Genomic DNA, 17229 nt, shown 5'->3' with positions numbered 1-17229 from the left:
ACTTTAGACATTATCCTACTTAAGATGCTGATTTCCCAAGCATCCTTCCAGTTGAGTTGAGAGAGCTACTTGTAAGAAAAAAGGGGAACCAGTACATCGGGCATAGAACAGTAGAGCGCAGTAACAGGTTCTTTGGCCCGCTGTGTCTGTGCTGACCACGATGTCATTCTAAACTAATCCCATCTGCCTAAACATTGTATCCCTGTAAAGCTGCCTGTTCATGTTCTGCCTAAATGCCTGTTAAATTATGCTTTCATATCTGCTTCTATACCTCCCCTGGCAGCTCATCCAGACACCTATCATCTTCTGTGTAAAAAGAAAACCCCTTGCAACTTCTTCCCTCTTCCTTAAACCTATGCCTTTCATATTTGACATTTCCATGGGAAGAAGACTGACTATCCATCCTATCCCTGTCTCTTGTCTTTTTATATACAGCAAATATTTTATGGACCTGGAGTGTACAGTTGATCAACGATACTAGTTGATCAAGAGATCCACATAATTAATGTAAAAACACAACAATATAATGCAAGGAGGACATACATCACTGGTATACTTTATCTGCAGCATTAATCACTTAAGTAATAATGCAACTTTGCCTTAAATTGGCAGACAGCATTCTCACTTGCACGTTCAACTGACTCTCTGGACATCACAGAGATTGTGATAATACAGTAAATTCCTGGTATTTCAGATATATATTTTTTGCCAGTTTATCAAGGGTGCCAAACCAAAGGAGTAGCCATGGGCACCCGCATGGGCCCCAGCTATGCCTGCCTTTTCGTAGAATATGTGGAACAGTCCATATTCCGTAGCTACACAAGCGCCACCCCCCCCCACCTTTTCCTCTGCTACATCGCTGACTGTATCGGCGCTGCCTCGTGCTCCCACTTTACCAACACCACCTTCCACCCCGACCTCAAATTTACCTGGACCATCTCAGACTCCTCCTTCCCCTTCCTGGACCTTTCCATTTCTATCTCGGGCGACCGAATCAACACGGACATTTACTACAAATCGACCCGACTCCCACAGCTACCTAGACTACATCTCCTCCCACCCTGCACCCTGTAAAAACGCCATCCGATACTCCCAATTCCTTCGTCTCGGCCGCATCTGCTCCCAGGGGGACCAGTTCCAATACCGTACAACCCAAATGGCCTCCTCCTTCAAAGACCCCACTTTCCCCCCAAACGTGATCGACGATGCCCTCCACCGCATCTCCTCCACTTCCCACTCCTCTGCCCTTGAGCCCCGCCCCTCCAATTGCCACCAGGACAGAACCCCACTGGTCCTCACCTATCACCCCACCAACCTCCACATACATCGTAACATCCGTCGTCATTTCCGCCACCTCCAAACGGACCCCACCACCAGAGATATATTTCCCTCTCCTCCGCTATCAGCGTTCCGAAAAGACCACTCCCTCCGTGACTCCCTCGTCAGGTCCACACCCCCCACCAACCCAACCTCCACTCCCGGCACCTTCCCCTGCAACCGCAAGAAATGAAAAACTTGCACCCACACCTCCCCCCTTACTTCCCTCCAAGGCCCCAAGGGATCCTTTCATATCCGCCACAAATTCACCTGCACCTCCACACACATCATTTACTGCATCTGCTGCACCCAATGTGGCCTCCTCTATATTGGGGAGACAGGCCGCTGACTTGCGGAACGCTTCAGAGAACACCTCTGGGACACCTGGACCAATCAACCCAACTCCCCTGTGGCTCAACACTTCAACTCCCCCTCCCACTCCACCAAGGACATGCAGGTCCTTGGACTCCTCCATCGCCAGACCATAGCAATACAAATGGAGGAAGAGCGCCTCATCTTCCGCCTGGGAACCCTCCAACCACAAGGGATGAACTCAGATTTCTCCAGTTTCCTCATTTCCCCTCCCCCCACCTTGTCTCAGTCAATTCCCTCTAACTCAGCACCGCCCTCCTAACCTGCAATCTTCTTCCTGACCTCTCTGCCCCCACCCCTTCTCCGGCCTATCACCCTCACCTTGACCTCCTTCCACCTATCGCATTTCCAACACCCCTCCCCCAAGTCTCTCTTCCCTACCTTTTATCTTAGCCTGCTGGACACACTTTCCTCATTGCTGAAGAAGGGCTCATGCCCGAAATGTCGATTCTCCTGCCTGACCTGCTGCGCTTTTCCAGCAACACATTTTCAGCTCTGATCTCCAGCATCTGCAGTCCTCACTTTCTCCTACAACATGACCTTGTCAACTGTTGCCCTGACTGATGCAGGCAAGCATGTTTTGCATTGTTTTTATCACTTTACCCACTTATGTTGCCACTCTCAGGGAGCTATAGAGTTGCAACCCAAGATCTCTTTGTCCATCAGCGCTCCTGAGGTTCCTACCATTAATTGTATACTTTCTTCTTGCATATAACCTCCCAAAATGCATCACCTTAAGCTTGTCCAGATTAAGCTCCTTCTGCAATTTTTCCACCCAACTTTCTAACAGTTCTGTATCCTGCTGTACTCTTTGGCAATCTTCCTCACTATCTATAACTCTTCCAATTCTGTGCTATCTGCAAACTTACTAACTAACTACCTATATTTTGATTCAAATTTTTTAAATAAATATATATCCAGATGACAGCGGTCCCTTCCACAACCACTGTCTGTCTTGTATGACCAAGCCAATTTTATATCTAACTTACCAACTCACTGCGATTGACTTTTCTGGGCCAACCTATAATGATGGACCTTGTTAAATGTTTCAATAGGTAAAATATATTTGGATTTCTAAAATGCATTCAATAAAGTACGGTACATAAGTACTCATGGTGTGGAGGAGTAGTGTATTGTTACCATAGATAGAGGATTGGCTAATAAATACAAGGTGGAGAGTTTGAATAAATGGGGCATTTTTAGGATAGCAGTCCAAGTGGTAGAGTGCGACAGGGATCAGTGGGCAATGTTACTTCTGAGAAGCGCATTGTGCAACTGTTGGGAGGTTCCATGAACTTCAATTGTTATGACAGTGCATTGGCTTCTGCACAGGGAAGCTGCTGCCATATATTGAACTTGGATGTCCACACAACGGTATTACAGGAAACACAATTATTTAAAATATACATTGATGGTTTGGATGCCAGAAGTGAATCACCAACTTTGCAGACGCCACAAAAATAGGTGGGAAGCCAAATATTGAGGGTGACACAGTCTACTGAGTGACAAAAACAGGTTGAATGAATGGGTGAAAATCTGGCAGGTGGAATATAATGTGGGGAAATGTAAGGTTATGCACTTTGGCATGAAAAAATGTGAAGCTGAATAAAATTTAAATTCAGAAAGACTCCGGCAAATTGCCGGAAAAGAGAGATTTGGTGGCTTTCGTGCATGAAATATAAAAAGCTAATGTCCAAATTCAGCAGGAAATAAGGAAGACAAATGGATTCTTGACTTTTATTTCACATGGAATGGAGTGTAAAACTTGAGAAAACTTTCTGAAACTGTCTAAAGCACTAGTCAGAACCACAGCTTGAATATTCTAAAAGCTTTAAGTCCTAATATCTGAAGAAAGATGCACTGGCATTGGAGGCAGTCCAGAGAAGGTTGATTCAATGTTGTCTTGTGATGAAAATATTTTTAGAATCTCACAACACCAGGTTATAGACCAACAGGTCTATTTGGAAGCACTAGCTTTTGAAGTGCTGCTTCTTCATCAGGTGGCTGTGGAGCAGGACCATAAGACAGAGTTTATAGCAATAGGTTACAGTGTCATGCGGCTGAAATATATTAAATAATCTTAGGTTAAGTCTTTCATCTTTTAGAATGGTTTTGCTAGTGTTGGTTCGTTAACATGTAAATCTTAGAACTCCTTTTCAGCCACATTCTCAAGATAACTTCAGGTTTTCTAACAAAATGTGACACCTCAGCTCAGACAATGCATTAAAGCTGTGAGGTTAAAGTCTGTCAGTGTCCCAATCTTGAGTCAGACTGGTTCTATTTCAAAAGTGGGATTTACAGAATCTTGCATGGATTGACTGTAGGTTATGCATTTTTTTGAGTAAAATGAGATATAATTGTACAAATTGTGATTTTCTTTAACTTTGTCCATCCCAGTCCAACACCGGCTGCTCCAATCTTGTGAAGAAAGGTTGAATAGGTTAAACTTCTACTCATTGGAATTTAGAGAAGTGACCTTATTGAAACTTCTGAGCTTCATATGGGCTTGACAGTGTCGATATGGAGAGTTGTTTCCCCTTCTTAAAGTGTCAAGGACCAAAAGACAAAAACTCAGATTAAGGGATGCCCATTTAAGATGAAGATGAGGAGGAACTTTCACTCTGCTGGCAATGAATCTGTGGAATTCTTAACTGCCAAGGGCTGTCGCGGCTGGGTCATTGAATATATTCAAGGCTGAGGTAGACATATTATTAAGCAATAATGGAATGAAGAGTTCTGGGTGTAAGTTAGAAAAGTAAAGTTAAGGATTATGGGATCAGCCATGATCTCATTGAATGTCAGATAGTGTGAATAACCTAGTTCTGCTCTATGTCTTATGGTTTTCTGAACAAATGAAATGTTCAGTATATGGTAACTGCTAAGTTGGGAGAATATTTGGAGAGAAGCTTCGACTGTGTTGTGAATTGCTTTGTTTGCTTACTACTTTCAATTGGACATAATTTTAATTAGTAAATTTGTTAAAACCATATAAATACAGGTAGTTGAAGTGGATGCCAACGGACAATGTTCATAGTAAAATAAATGCTTGTAACAGACTCCGTTTTTGTATTGTGTAAAGTATCACTAATGGTTAGATTTATGGCTTATTCTTTCAGTGGGTCCAGATAAAGTGGATGAAAGTGAACATAGAGAGGATTACTTTGAACCCATCTCTCCAGATCATTCTTCCAATCACCAGGAGGCACAGTTAACCGATGCTGAAGAAGAGGAAGAGCCTCCAGAGGAGGAAAAGGAAGATGAGGAGGAAGATCCGGAAGTAGAAGAGGAAGATGAAGATCAACAAACCGTTGAAAGCATTGAAGAAGAGGAGGGTGATGTGGAAGAGGAAGCAAGGGAAGAAGTTGATGGTATGTACATTGTTGTAAAGAATTACAGAATTGTGCAAATCAACTTTTGGTTGGATGGGAAGTGAAAAATTTTACCAAACAAAAGGTCATTCAATGTTATTCTTCTCAAATTCAATGAATACGATGCAAGTAACTTGAATATGAAAGTAGAATGAATAGAATAACACCAGAAATGCAAAAGGAAAATCTAAATTCAAGATTGAGAGCCAAGGTTAACATCAAGGCAGCAGAATGGCTCAGTGGTTAGCACTGCTGCCTCGCAGTGCCAAGGACCCAGGTTCGAATCCAGCCTTGGGTGACTCACTGTGTGGAATTTGCACAATCCCCTCGTTTCTCTGCATGGCATTCCTCCGCGTGCTCCTGTTTCCTCCCATAATCCAAGGATGTGCAGTCTAGATGGATTAGCCGTGTGAAATGCAGGGTTACAGGAGTAGGTTAGAGGTTTAGGTCTGGGTGGGATGCTCTTTGGAGGGTCAGTGTGGACTCCTTAGGCCAAATGGCCTGCTTCCACATTGTAGGGATTCTATGATCATATAACTGAATTGGTATCCAAGTAAATGAGGAAATTCGACAATTACATTCAAGGCAACATGAAACTTCAAGAGCAGGAAAAATCACTGTTTAATTGTGTTTAGGCTTCCTCTGAATTACTTCATAAACAAATATTCTTTGTCTACATTTGTCTGCATTAAATCACAATAGATTATAGCTTCTAACTGTGTCAGATTTACCATCGGTATTCAGTGGGTCTAACACAGATGATGAAGAACGGCACAAGATACAATTCTTTTCCTTGATAGTAGGTTATTCATGTGGATGCAGCCTTACAATTCTCTGCCTCCCAACTGAATGTCCCAGTTGACTCTAGAGAATATTTTCCAATAGAATTTTCAAGATCTAATATGGTTTCCTCATGTCTGAGCCCAGAGATGTGTTTAATGACCCGTATTGAACTATATGTGGGCAGCACGGTGGCACAGTGGGTGACCCTGGTTCAATTCCCGCCTCAGGCGACTGACTGTGTGGAGTTTGCACGTTCTCCCCGTGTCTGCGTGGGTTTCCTCCGGGTGCTCCGGTTTCCTCCCACAGTCCAAAGATGTGCGGGTCAGGTGAATTGGCCATGCTAAATTGCCCGTAGTGTTAGGTAAGAGGTAAATGTAGGGGTATGGGTGGGTTGCACTTCGGCGGGTCGGTGTGGACTTGTTGGGCCGAAATCCTGTTTCCAAACTGTAAGTAATCTAATCTAATCTAATATGGTGAATACCTGGCTTCATGATAACTTGAATATTCTCTTGGCTGGCTTTGTCTCTCGTGAGTATTTAGCTACTATAGCTATTTTGAAATGAATAAACTCAAATTAATTCAAATAAAACACATTAAACTCGGTTAAAGGATGATGACCTCTTAAAGGATCACTGGAATTGAAATCAAAGATTCAAGTTTAAATTAACAACGTTAAAATTAGAATGCTGTTTTGGAAATGAAGAATACAGTCCATCCCTTATAATGCCTAACAACCAAACAAGACCTCACGTGTGCAGTGGACACCTAATGCTTCCCCATTAAAAACAATGGGGCACAGACATCAGAAGAGGCATAGACAATCATGCTGAACAACTTCCTCAAGTGCCTGCTGCCTCTGCCAGAGACACATCTCTGTATGTGATCCCAGCCCGTGATCCAACAATGCCTGTCACAAGTCCCAACATAATCAATAATTTAGTTCAGAGAATCCTGTGGTACAGTGATTTCCTTTTGTCTGTTATGTTGTATGTGGAGCAGCTTGGGGAGTGCTCTACTTCTGATCACTGGTGCATTATGTGCTTACCAATTTGAATTATCACATTTTGTTTTTAAATCACTACAATTTCTTCCATTTTCATTTGTCCTTTGGGTTGTCTAGGATTCTTTCTGAGCAATTGTCACTGAATAAAAACTAGGATTATTTTACAATTCTCATCTCTTCAGAATATTACAGTTGTATGTGTAACTGTACTGAAAACAAAGAAGTAATTGTATTATTTTAAAGAAATGTCTTGTGCTATATGTGTTGTTGGTAAGACTAGCAATACTTCCAAAAAGTCAACTGTTTTGTCAGATTAGAATCACATGCAGGTGAGACTGAATAAAGATGACAGTATCCTTAAAATACCTGAGTGAATCAGTTTAGTTTTTGTCTGATAGCTTCGTGATCATTTTTAGTGACCCCAGATTTTAAATTGAATTTGAAATTTTCTAATTGCTATAGAGGTATTTGAATTCGTATTCTTTGGATTATTTGTGCAATAGTTTAGTGCTAGATCAAATACATGACTTTGTATTGTATTAATGATGCTAAAATTATTGAAGTTCAACAGGGAAGATATATAACGATCTTTGTTTTTATTTTGTAGAAGATGATGGCTATGAACAAATCTCCAGTGATGAAGATGGAATTGCAGACTTGGAACGTGAAAATTATAAATTAAATTTTGACATTGATTATACCGCTGAAGATCTGGCATCCATGCCGACTATGGCATATGATCCTTATGACAGAGACATAGGACCTCTTTTATACTTTAATCCTCCCTATAGGACTAAATATGAAAATGAAGTTGCTAGATTAAAGGAACTTGACTTAGACAAAGTAGGTGCAGCAAATATAGAAGCTGCTGTTAAGTTAAAAGAACTACTTGAACTATACAAAGATGACCGAGGTGCCAAATGGGTAATGGCTTTAGAAGAGGTGCCGAGTTTACTGGTTAAGGGTTTGAGTTATGTTCAGCTATTTGAAAGTGATCAGGACCATTTGAAACAACTAGTAGACTGGACGATGGATGCTTTAAGCCTTCACACAGCTGTAACACAACCTATAGCACTGAATGTCAGACAGCTAAAAGCTGGGACAAAGCTGGTTTCTTCTTTGGCTGAATGTGGGTCTGAAGGAGTTTCAGCCCTTTCAGCAGCAGGTATTATTGATAAACTCTTTGTTCTGTTGTTTGCAGAACATATGTCATCTTCTTTAAAACTAAACACACTCAAAGCTTTGGACAGTTTTGTTAGTGTAGCAGAGGGAATGGAAAAATTCTTGAACAGTAAGACAGAAGAACAAAAAAGTGGGTATCAAAGGTTAGTGGAACTTATACTGACTGACCAAACTGTGAGGGTTGTGACAGCAGGCAGTGCTATAGTGCAAAAATGCCACTTCTATGAGCTTTTGTCAGATTTGGAAAGATTGGCTTCTCATCTTGCAGAAAGTACTCCTGTCCCTTCAAACATGAGTGAAGTAGACCATGATGTTAATGTTGGGCAAGAGAAAGGAAATAAAAGCAACGAGGAAGTAGATCTCGAGGCTCCGATGGATTTGGACCATTTATTAGAAGCTTCTAATATAAGTGAAGTGGAAGTAGAAAAAATTGTTAGCATTCTTGATGAACTTTTGCACTTGTTGGAGGCTGCACCATATTCAATGACCCAGCCACCTGTTAAGTCATTTCCAACAGCTGCTCGCATCACAGGCCCTCCAGAAAGGGATGATCCTGCACCTGCTCTGTTAAGGTATGTTTTTTTTTCTCTCAATAGATAGGTTACATACATGTATTTAAGAAGTTGTTTCTTGGCTCTTAATACAAATGTATTATTTAGTCATTCACGGTATACCAAATCCAACGTTAATTGACCATGCTGAATGCCCTTGGAAAGTCAGCTGCTGCATTGAAGCATTGCAGTAAGTGTGGTGTAGATACTTCCCGAGTGCTACTTAGTCGGGGAACTCCAGTAGTTTGCTTCACAAAGAATGAAGGAGCAATGGATATTTCTGTGTAAGGGTAATGTGTGACTTGAAGAGAAACTATCAAGTGGTGATGTTCCTTTGTGTTTGCTGCCCTGGTTTTTCTAGGTGGTAGAAGTTGTGGTTTGTCTGGTGAAGACAATACTTTGTAGTTGTATTGTGTGAACCACTTTGAGGCATCTTGTGTATGCAAGTATTTTTATTGCATTTTTGCCAATTATTTAACAGATTAATAAAACATTTTCTAAGGAGGAATGTTTAATTATACAGAAGTTATCAACTGCATTCTTGCACTGATTCCATATCTAGAGTATTGGAATAAATTCCATTGATAAGACTGCATTATTACAATATTTTATTCTTTTGAGATTGGCTGTCAAAAGTTTTCTTTATGGCACATGAAGGTTTCAGTACTTATTTTCTACCTATACTGTGCAAATATAACCATCAAGTTCAGTCATATGCACTTGATTTAAATTGGGTGCTGTAAGTTAATTAAAAACTTGGTCCACAGAAATGGCCAAATGGAGCTCACCTTCCAATATTTTAAATATTTTACAATGTGATCTGCAAATTGGAAAATAGTAAATGTAACACCACACTTTACGAAATGGAGAGAAAACACAAGGAACAATAGAAACATTAACCTGACATCAATAGTAGAAAAATGGTGAAATTTATTGTAAAGGATGTAATAACTCTGTGACACTGCTATAATCCACCTGATGAAAATTGTATAGATTTTGATGTTGAAATATGTTCAAGTGTTGAGAAATAGTGTCAGGGGAATTGATAATGGAAAAAAAAAGTGGAATATTTTTGTGCAAGTATTTTGTTTCTGTCTTCACTGTAGAAGATTTGGCAAATTTTCCAAAGGTAATTGAAAATCAGGTGATTTTGGAGGTTGAGAAGCTGAAGGCTAATATATAATCAGAACCAGATGATGTTGGTTAGAATCTTTCAAAATTTCTTAGATCCTGCAATGGTCCTTGTGAATTGGAAAATTGTAAATGTAATGAATCTATTCAAAAGGAGGGAGACAGGAAGCAGGAAACTATAGGCCAGTTAATCTAACTTCTGTCATTGTGAAGCCACTAGAATCCTTTGCTTTTCAGGTGAGAGCAGGATACTTAGAATATCACAATGTGATCAGTGCAAATCAAAATGGCTTTCTGAAAGAGAAATAATGTTGAATAGACCTTGATAGAGTGAAATTGATGAATGCGGTGTATGTGGATTTCAAAAAGTCATATGATAAAGTGCCTCATCAAATATTGCTGAAGAAAAGAAGAAAATATGGTGTAGCGGTAATATATTAGCATGGAGAAAGGATTGCAGGGACCAAAGAGGAGGGATAATTTTTTTCAGATTGGCAAGCTGTAATTGGATCACTGCTTTGTCCTATATCGTTTACAATCTATTTCAATAATTTGAATGAAGGGACTGAATGTATGGTAGTTGAATTTGCTAACAGATAGGATAGAGTCTGCAAAGGAATATGGAGAAAGAAGTAGGCAAAATTTGCCAGATAGTGCATAGGTGTATAAATGTGAACTTGTTCATTCTGGCAGGATGAATAAATAAAAAGTGTACAATTTAGTGGAGAAATATTGCAGAACTCAGTCATAAAGAAGGATCTGGGTGTCCTGGTACATGAATCACAGAAAGTACAGCAAGTGATTTGGAAGGCAAATGGAATTTTGTTTCTTATTGCAAGGAGAATGGTGGGGTAGGTTTGCAGGGCCATGTAGCCTACTTCTGGCTTGATGTAACAATTCATAATTTGCTCTGTTCTTGTACAGAATCAACACTTCATATGGTTGTCATCAGTTTTGCCTTTAGAATCCTGACTCTACAGTTTTCAGCTTTATCTTGTATTGCTTACCAATTGCTTCCTTTCCTATCACGATGCATACTTTGCATGAAGTTATTTTTCTTTGTATCACATTTCCATTTTGAATTAGTTTGTTAGTATATTTTGGTACTGATTTTTAATTGATACTTATTCTTGTCTATGTTATTCACTTTCCTGTGAAATTGTTATTTAACTTCAATCGTGTTTCTTTTCAACAATGCTTCCCAGTTAATTTATTTTAATTATCACTGAATCCAATTTTCATGAACTCTCATACTTCCAGTCTCCATCCTTAAAATGTTGACTGTAGATGGTCTTAGTTTTTATACTATTGTTATCATTTGTTCTCATTGATTTCACTAATATTTCATTATTGTTGTCATTCTGACTACTTTCAAGAATCTGATCTAGTAGTACTATCACCTGAGTAGGGTTCCTAATGCAGTGGGTTTAAAAGGAGTTTGTATAATATTTGCTGTTTCTGACTCTGTTGTCTGATGTGTGCAAGCATATTCTTTGTTCATATAAAGTTAAATGAAGTAACTCCATTGCATCCATGTTATTTTCTGTATGCGCACTCTTCACTCCATGTATTAAATTCTATTACTGTTCACTTGTCCTGATGCTTTGTAGCTGACTTGTTTGACCTGCCCTCTAATTAATAATTTTCTGCATCTTGACTGACTCATACATTTGCTTTTCACCGAGGTAGAATTTGAATTTGCTTAATTTTCAAATTAGCGCATTAGATAATCTTTGCTTAACTGCTGCCAGCTCTATTTTTCATTAATAAATAAATGTATAATAAATCCTGGACTGAGCCACAGTTTCATAGTAATGATGTAATAATCTTCCTCTACTGCAAACTTTCTCATTCTAGTATACGTTCTGAATACTTATGACATTTCAGCTGAAGAACTTAATTATGTTTGTTCCTTTTATCCTCAGTTTTTGATTTTCCTAAGTTTGTTAATTTTTAATCTTGAGATCCTTTTTGATCAACATCCAATTTTTTGTTCTTACATTAGTTTATCTCCCTTCCTCCTTTATTTGTATTTTAAATAAGTTTTTAATTCCATCATTTGTTGCAGTTACTGTACCTATTCTTCAGTTTGCGATACTAACCTCCTTCTTTTGTACCCAGCTTTAAGCCAGCACTGTTTAACATGGTTTAAACCAGCCACCAATTTTACGCGAGTGATTGTTGTGCTGTCACATCATGTCAAGTATTTGTAGTAATCTGGGAAACACAACTTGGTCTCCTTATTCTTCCATTTCCACTTAAATGCTTGAATTTAGTTTGGTAGAATTAAGTTTTTTTTTAGCTCTTTCTTTTGGTTTCTCAGCATGAACTCCTCTCTAACTTCAGAACTAACTCTCCCACTCTGTCATCTGCGGTTGCAAGCTTTGCCACAGAAGAATGACTGCTGTCATGTTGCTTTATAATTAATATTAAAGCTGCACTTGTTGACTCCAAGGGGCATGTTCATTTATAGCTAGTTTGGTTACAATACTGAACAATGCACTATTGCATCCCCTGGCACAGTAAATACATTAAATAGCTAAACGTTAGAATGCATTATGTCTCTGCATGGTGTAAGTTGCCTGCATATATTGAATGAAGTTTTGGTAAAAAATTAAACTAATTTAATTTCATTATTTGGATGATGAAACTTAAGAATTTCAAACTTGATTGAAGTTCTCCAGCCTAAATTTAAAATTTCCAAATGTATTAAGCAAATATCACTGATAAAATAAAAAGGCCAATTAATGGAATAATTATTCAGGTCAATGTGCTTATACTCTATATAGTCAGTTTTCTGTTAAATATCAATAACTAGATGACATGAAAGCCAACATTGATTTCAGAATTCTTAAGATTAGAATAACGTGACTATTTGATTTTTTTTGCAGGTATCTTAACAGCTGCCATTTTTTGGAATCACTCACTCTGCTCCTGTCTATTCCTGCAACCAATGGCCATCCTAGCGTGTTACAGTCTATTAAAGACCTGATTAAATTCCTAATTCAGATACAAACTGGTCTTTTATTCCTCAGTACTGAGTACGAAGCGACGAATCTGCTGATACGAGCCTTGTCTCAGACTTCTGATCAAGATCAGGAGGAGGGTATCCAAACTGAGAATAGCAATGATGATACATTGGCTATATGGCTTTTGTATTCATTACAGGCATTGCAGTATGTTTCTGAACTTTTTGACTACTTAAATCGAGGTTTAGCAGTTGAGGAAACAGATCGTGCAGATGTATTAGGAACTCTTCATAGCCTCTATCTGATTACATTCAATCCAATTGGACGAAATGCTGTGTCCCATGTCCTCCAACTGGATAAAAATCTTTCCAGTCTCATTACTCTTATGGAATACTATTCCAAAGAGCTCTTGGGGTAAGTGATCTTATTTTTATAGATCTTTCAAGCAAGCTAATTTAGCACAAATAAAAGTAATGAAGACTACTCTGTGACCCTTGCATATTTTCGAAAGTGTTCTTTATTAACTAAGTTGAAATATTTTTGTTTGTTAAAAAAAGTCATTATAATATACACGTTTACCTTGTTGTTCTTTTTTTTAGTCCAGAGCATCTGCCTAAACAGTTGCATTTGTACTTGAGCTTAAACATCGTTTTGATTTGTAGATTTACAAATATATTAGACTGGAGTAAGGGAGAGGAGGATGTTTACTAAATAGTTCACTAAACTACTTCGAGTATTTTATGTTTGAGTAAAGCACATTAATTTTTAAAACGGAAATTATTGAATATATTTGCATGTTTTGCAGACAAAAATACAGTGAACGTGAAATTGAAACCATTTTAAAGTTATCTTTGGAAGCATTTTAGTTTTTAAAATTAAATCCTGTTTTAAGACCAATCTGTCAATGAATACATAGCACTGTTAAAATTTTAAAAATTGATCAAGTTTCCTAGCTGATATCATTTTATATAGAAATAAGATACATATCATTTTACTTGGTCCTGCACTTGTACTCCACTTAGAGTCACAGCGATGTACAGCATGGAAACAGACCCTTCGGTCCAACCCGTCCATGCTGACCAGATATCCCACCCAATCTAGTCTCACCTGCCAGCACCACCACAGCAGTGATTCCATTCAATCTATTTTATATATTGCATGTTTGGTTCTTTCCCTAACACTATTGACACTCTATCTCGTGATTGTCATTTCCTCTCTCCACCTGGAAATCGATGTTTACTCAAGTAATTTACTGTAATTACTATCAGTTACCATCAACAGTTCCTTTGGTTCTCTTCCTACAGTAGTCCTGTTATTTGTTGCTCAAAATGTTTGCATATATCTTTAGCATCGTTAGAATCAAAATTAATACCCATATGATTTTTATAATAACTTTCTGTCTCTAATTATCCTCTGTGGACTCTTTATGACCATTGACAAACAACATTCTCATTTAATGCTGCTAACGCAAGAGTGCCTGCATAGTATTGATGTATCCTGATTCCACTCATTTCTGCCATGCGGCAACAATGCCTTGCTTCTCCTATGGCCCATCAAATCTGTACTGCCAAGGTTCCAGTCCTTTCAAGCTTCCAACTTGCCAACTCCCCCAGGTGTATCTTTTCACTCATTTTTCTCTCCTGCTTAACAAACATTTTTTTTTGCACCCTTTAATGCAAAACTCTGAGATGTCTGCTTGCACATGAAGAGCATGACAGAAATATTTGTAGTAGTATTTACAGCTTGTACATTTCTAATGCCAGAACTCCATCAGTGGTTGATATCCAATGGTAAACTGTTCTGTCTTTGAATCCATTTATTTCATGCAATATTTTGGGGGTTAGTAGGACTTGCCCCAAATTTACCCCTGGGTAAATTTAATGTATTTAATGCCACAACATAACACTTGAACTAATCACAAATCAATGAGGAGTAGCAGTATAATGTCATCAGCATAAATATCTGTATGTTAAAATTAAAAGTCAGATGTAAATATCATGATAGGAACATTGATTTTGCTGGGTTTTTTTGAGGCAGCCTTTAGGTTTTTTTGAAAAATCCTGTATAGCTTTTACAATGGTTTAGGATGCAGCTTGTTCTCTCTGCTGTGAATCCCTGCTCCCTTCAATCCCTTGGTTTGTATCGCAGATTGAAATAATCAAAAAGGGACCAAATGGAAACAATCTGAAATGAATATGTTTGTAAATTATACATTATTTATTTGGTATTCTAAGTGGTGCATCTTGATTTTTTTTTAATTTTAGAGACACAAAGTCCAGAAAATCTGTTGCATGCAATTATGCCTGCATGCTTATTTTGCTAACAGTGCAATCAACTCATGATGCACAAATGCTGGAACAGCATTCTGCTGGATTACTGAGACTCTGTAAGGCTGATGATACCAATCCCAAATTACAAGGTGAAATGATTTTAATTATTTTGGTCTTAATGTGTCTGTCTATATCACAATGGTCAGATCATAAAATCATACAGTGTAGAAGAGGCTCTTCAGCCCATCAGGGCAGAAGTGGGTAATGCAGATGCTGGAGATTAGAGTCAAGATTAAAGTGGTGCTGGAAACGCACAGCAGGTCAGGCAGCATCCGAGGAGCAGGAAAAATTGGTGTTTCGGGCAAAAGCCCTTCATCAGTCATTCCTGATTTTTCCTGCTCCTCGGATGCTGCCTGACCCTCTTTAGCCCATCAAGTCTGTACTGTCAAAATACTCTGCTACCTACAATGGTCCCACATTCCTGCACTGGGCCTAGAGCCTTTAATGTTTGACACTTCAAGTGTTCACCCAAGTACTTTTTAAAAGTTGTGAGGTTACCTGCTCAAATTATCCTGCCAGAACCCCACCACCCTCTGGTGAGAAGGTTTTTCCTGAAATCCCCTCTAAACTTGTCTTTCACTTGAAAAGTTTGCCTCCTTGTTCTTGATCCTTTGACAAAGATGTAGACTTGTATTTACACTTAATATGTTATATGTGCATTGTGAAGTCAAGACACACCCATCATCCATTTAAATGGATCTCATTTAAATGGATGAATATCTACTTGCTTCAAAATTTTGCTGTACCTATTCTGGTGGTTAACATTCATAAGGACCTTGGAGCAGGTTCTATGACTTTTCTTGGTGAGGAAAAACAAGTGATTCAGAAAATAAACATAGATTTTTGAGAATATGTCCTTTAATTGAATAGATAAGACCATGAGAAATAGGAACAGGAGTAGGCTGTATTGCTCCTCGAGCCAGCTCCACCATTTGATCGGATCATGACTGATGTGACATTCTTCACATCCTATAACTCTGATTCCCCTACTGATCCAAAATTTATCTATCTCAGCCTTAAATATTCACAAAGATTCTGCCCCACAGCTGTCAGGAGCAAGGACTTGCAAAGATATTCAACCTTTTGAGAGAAAAAAAATTCTCATCTCAGTCTTAAATTTGACGACCCATTATTCTGAAATTATACCATCACATTATAGACTCTGTCAGGAGGGGAAACACCCTCTCAGCATTTACTCTGTAAAGCCCCTTAGAATCTTAACCGTTTCAATGAGATCACCTCTCATTCTTTTAATCTCCAGTATGTTGAACCTGAATCTGTTTAGCCTTTGCTCATAAGACAAACTCTCCATAACAAGGATCATCCTAGTGAATCTTCCCTGAACCGTCTCCAATGAATTGTTGTCTATCCTTAACTAAAGGGACCAAAATTGCTCAGTGTACTCTGGATGCAGTCTCACCAGCCCTTTGTGCAGTTGTAGTAGGACTTCCTTACTCTTATAAACTCCTTGAAATAAGAGTCAATGTTCCATTAGCTTTTCTGATTCCCTGCTGCACCTGTGTGCTAGCTTTCTTTGTTTCCTGCACAAGTATCCCCAAGTTTTGCAGCTTCATGAAGTTTTTCTCCCTTTAAGTAATATTCTGTTCTTTTGTTTTCCCTTTCAAATGAACAACAGTTTCCCGTATTATACACCATTTGTGAACTTCTTGCTTAACCTATCAATATCTTTTTTTGTAAACTGTTTGAACCCCTCTCACAGCTTGCCTTTCCACCTACCTACTCTTGTGTCATCTATAAATTTGGCTGCAGTAGATTCACTTCTTCCAAGTCATTAGTATATGTTGTGACACTTGCAGTCCCAGCACTGATCCCAGTCGAACCCTGTTGGTTGCAGTTTGCCAAGCTGAAGAAGTTCACTGTTTCCTGCCCATTAGCTAATTCGCTATCCATGCCAATATAGCACATGCTATACCATGGGTTCTTTTGTGAGGTGCGTTGTCTAATGCCTTCTGGAAGTCCAAATACAATACATCTACTGGTTTTCCTCTGTCCACTCTGGTGGAGGCTTCCTTAAAAACCTGAATAAATTAGTCAGATACAATTTCTCCTTTATGAAGCCACACTGACTCTGCTTGATTAGGTTATGATTTTTCAAATGTACTGCTGTTATTCCTTAATAATTGATTCCAACATTTTCCCAAAAAATAGGTACCTGTTCAGAATCCAAGAATTTTTGGAAAATTACAACCAATGCATCCAATA

General features: G+C 38.7%; 1 protein-coding gene across 3 annotated transcripts in view; it reads left to right on the top strand.

Moving 5' to 3' along the window:
• virma (vir like m6A methyltransferase associated) overlaps window positions 1-17229 on the top strand; it is a 117026-nt gene that overhangs the window by 33291 nt on the left and 66506 nt on the right. For all 3 annotated transcript variants that reach the window (XM_060823673.1, XM_060823674.1, XM_060823672.1), the window contains exons 7-10: window positions 4806-5057; window positions 7451-8597; window positions 12599-13090; window positions 14941-15095. In XM_060823673.1, coding sequence (XP_060679656.1) covers window positions 4806-5057; window positions 7451-8597; window positions 12599-13090; window positions 14941-15095 — 2046 coding nt within the window. The remainder of the gene's footprint in view (window positions 1-4805; window positions 5058-7450; window positions 8598-12598; window positions 13091-14940; window positions 15096-17229) is intronic.

This window comes from Hemiscyllium ocellatum, chromosome 4 (assembly GCF_020745735.1).
Source record: "Hemiscyllium ocellatum isolate sHemOce1 chromosome 4, sHemOce1.pat.X.cur, whole genome shotgun sequence".
NCBI lineage: Eukaryota > Metazoa > Chordata > Chondrichthyes > Orectolobiformes > Hemiscylliidae > Hemiscyllium > Hemiscyllium ocellatum.
Note: the sequence above shows the minus strand (reverse complement) of the source record. Positions and strands in the feature narration are given on the sequence as shown.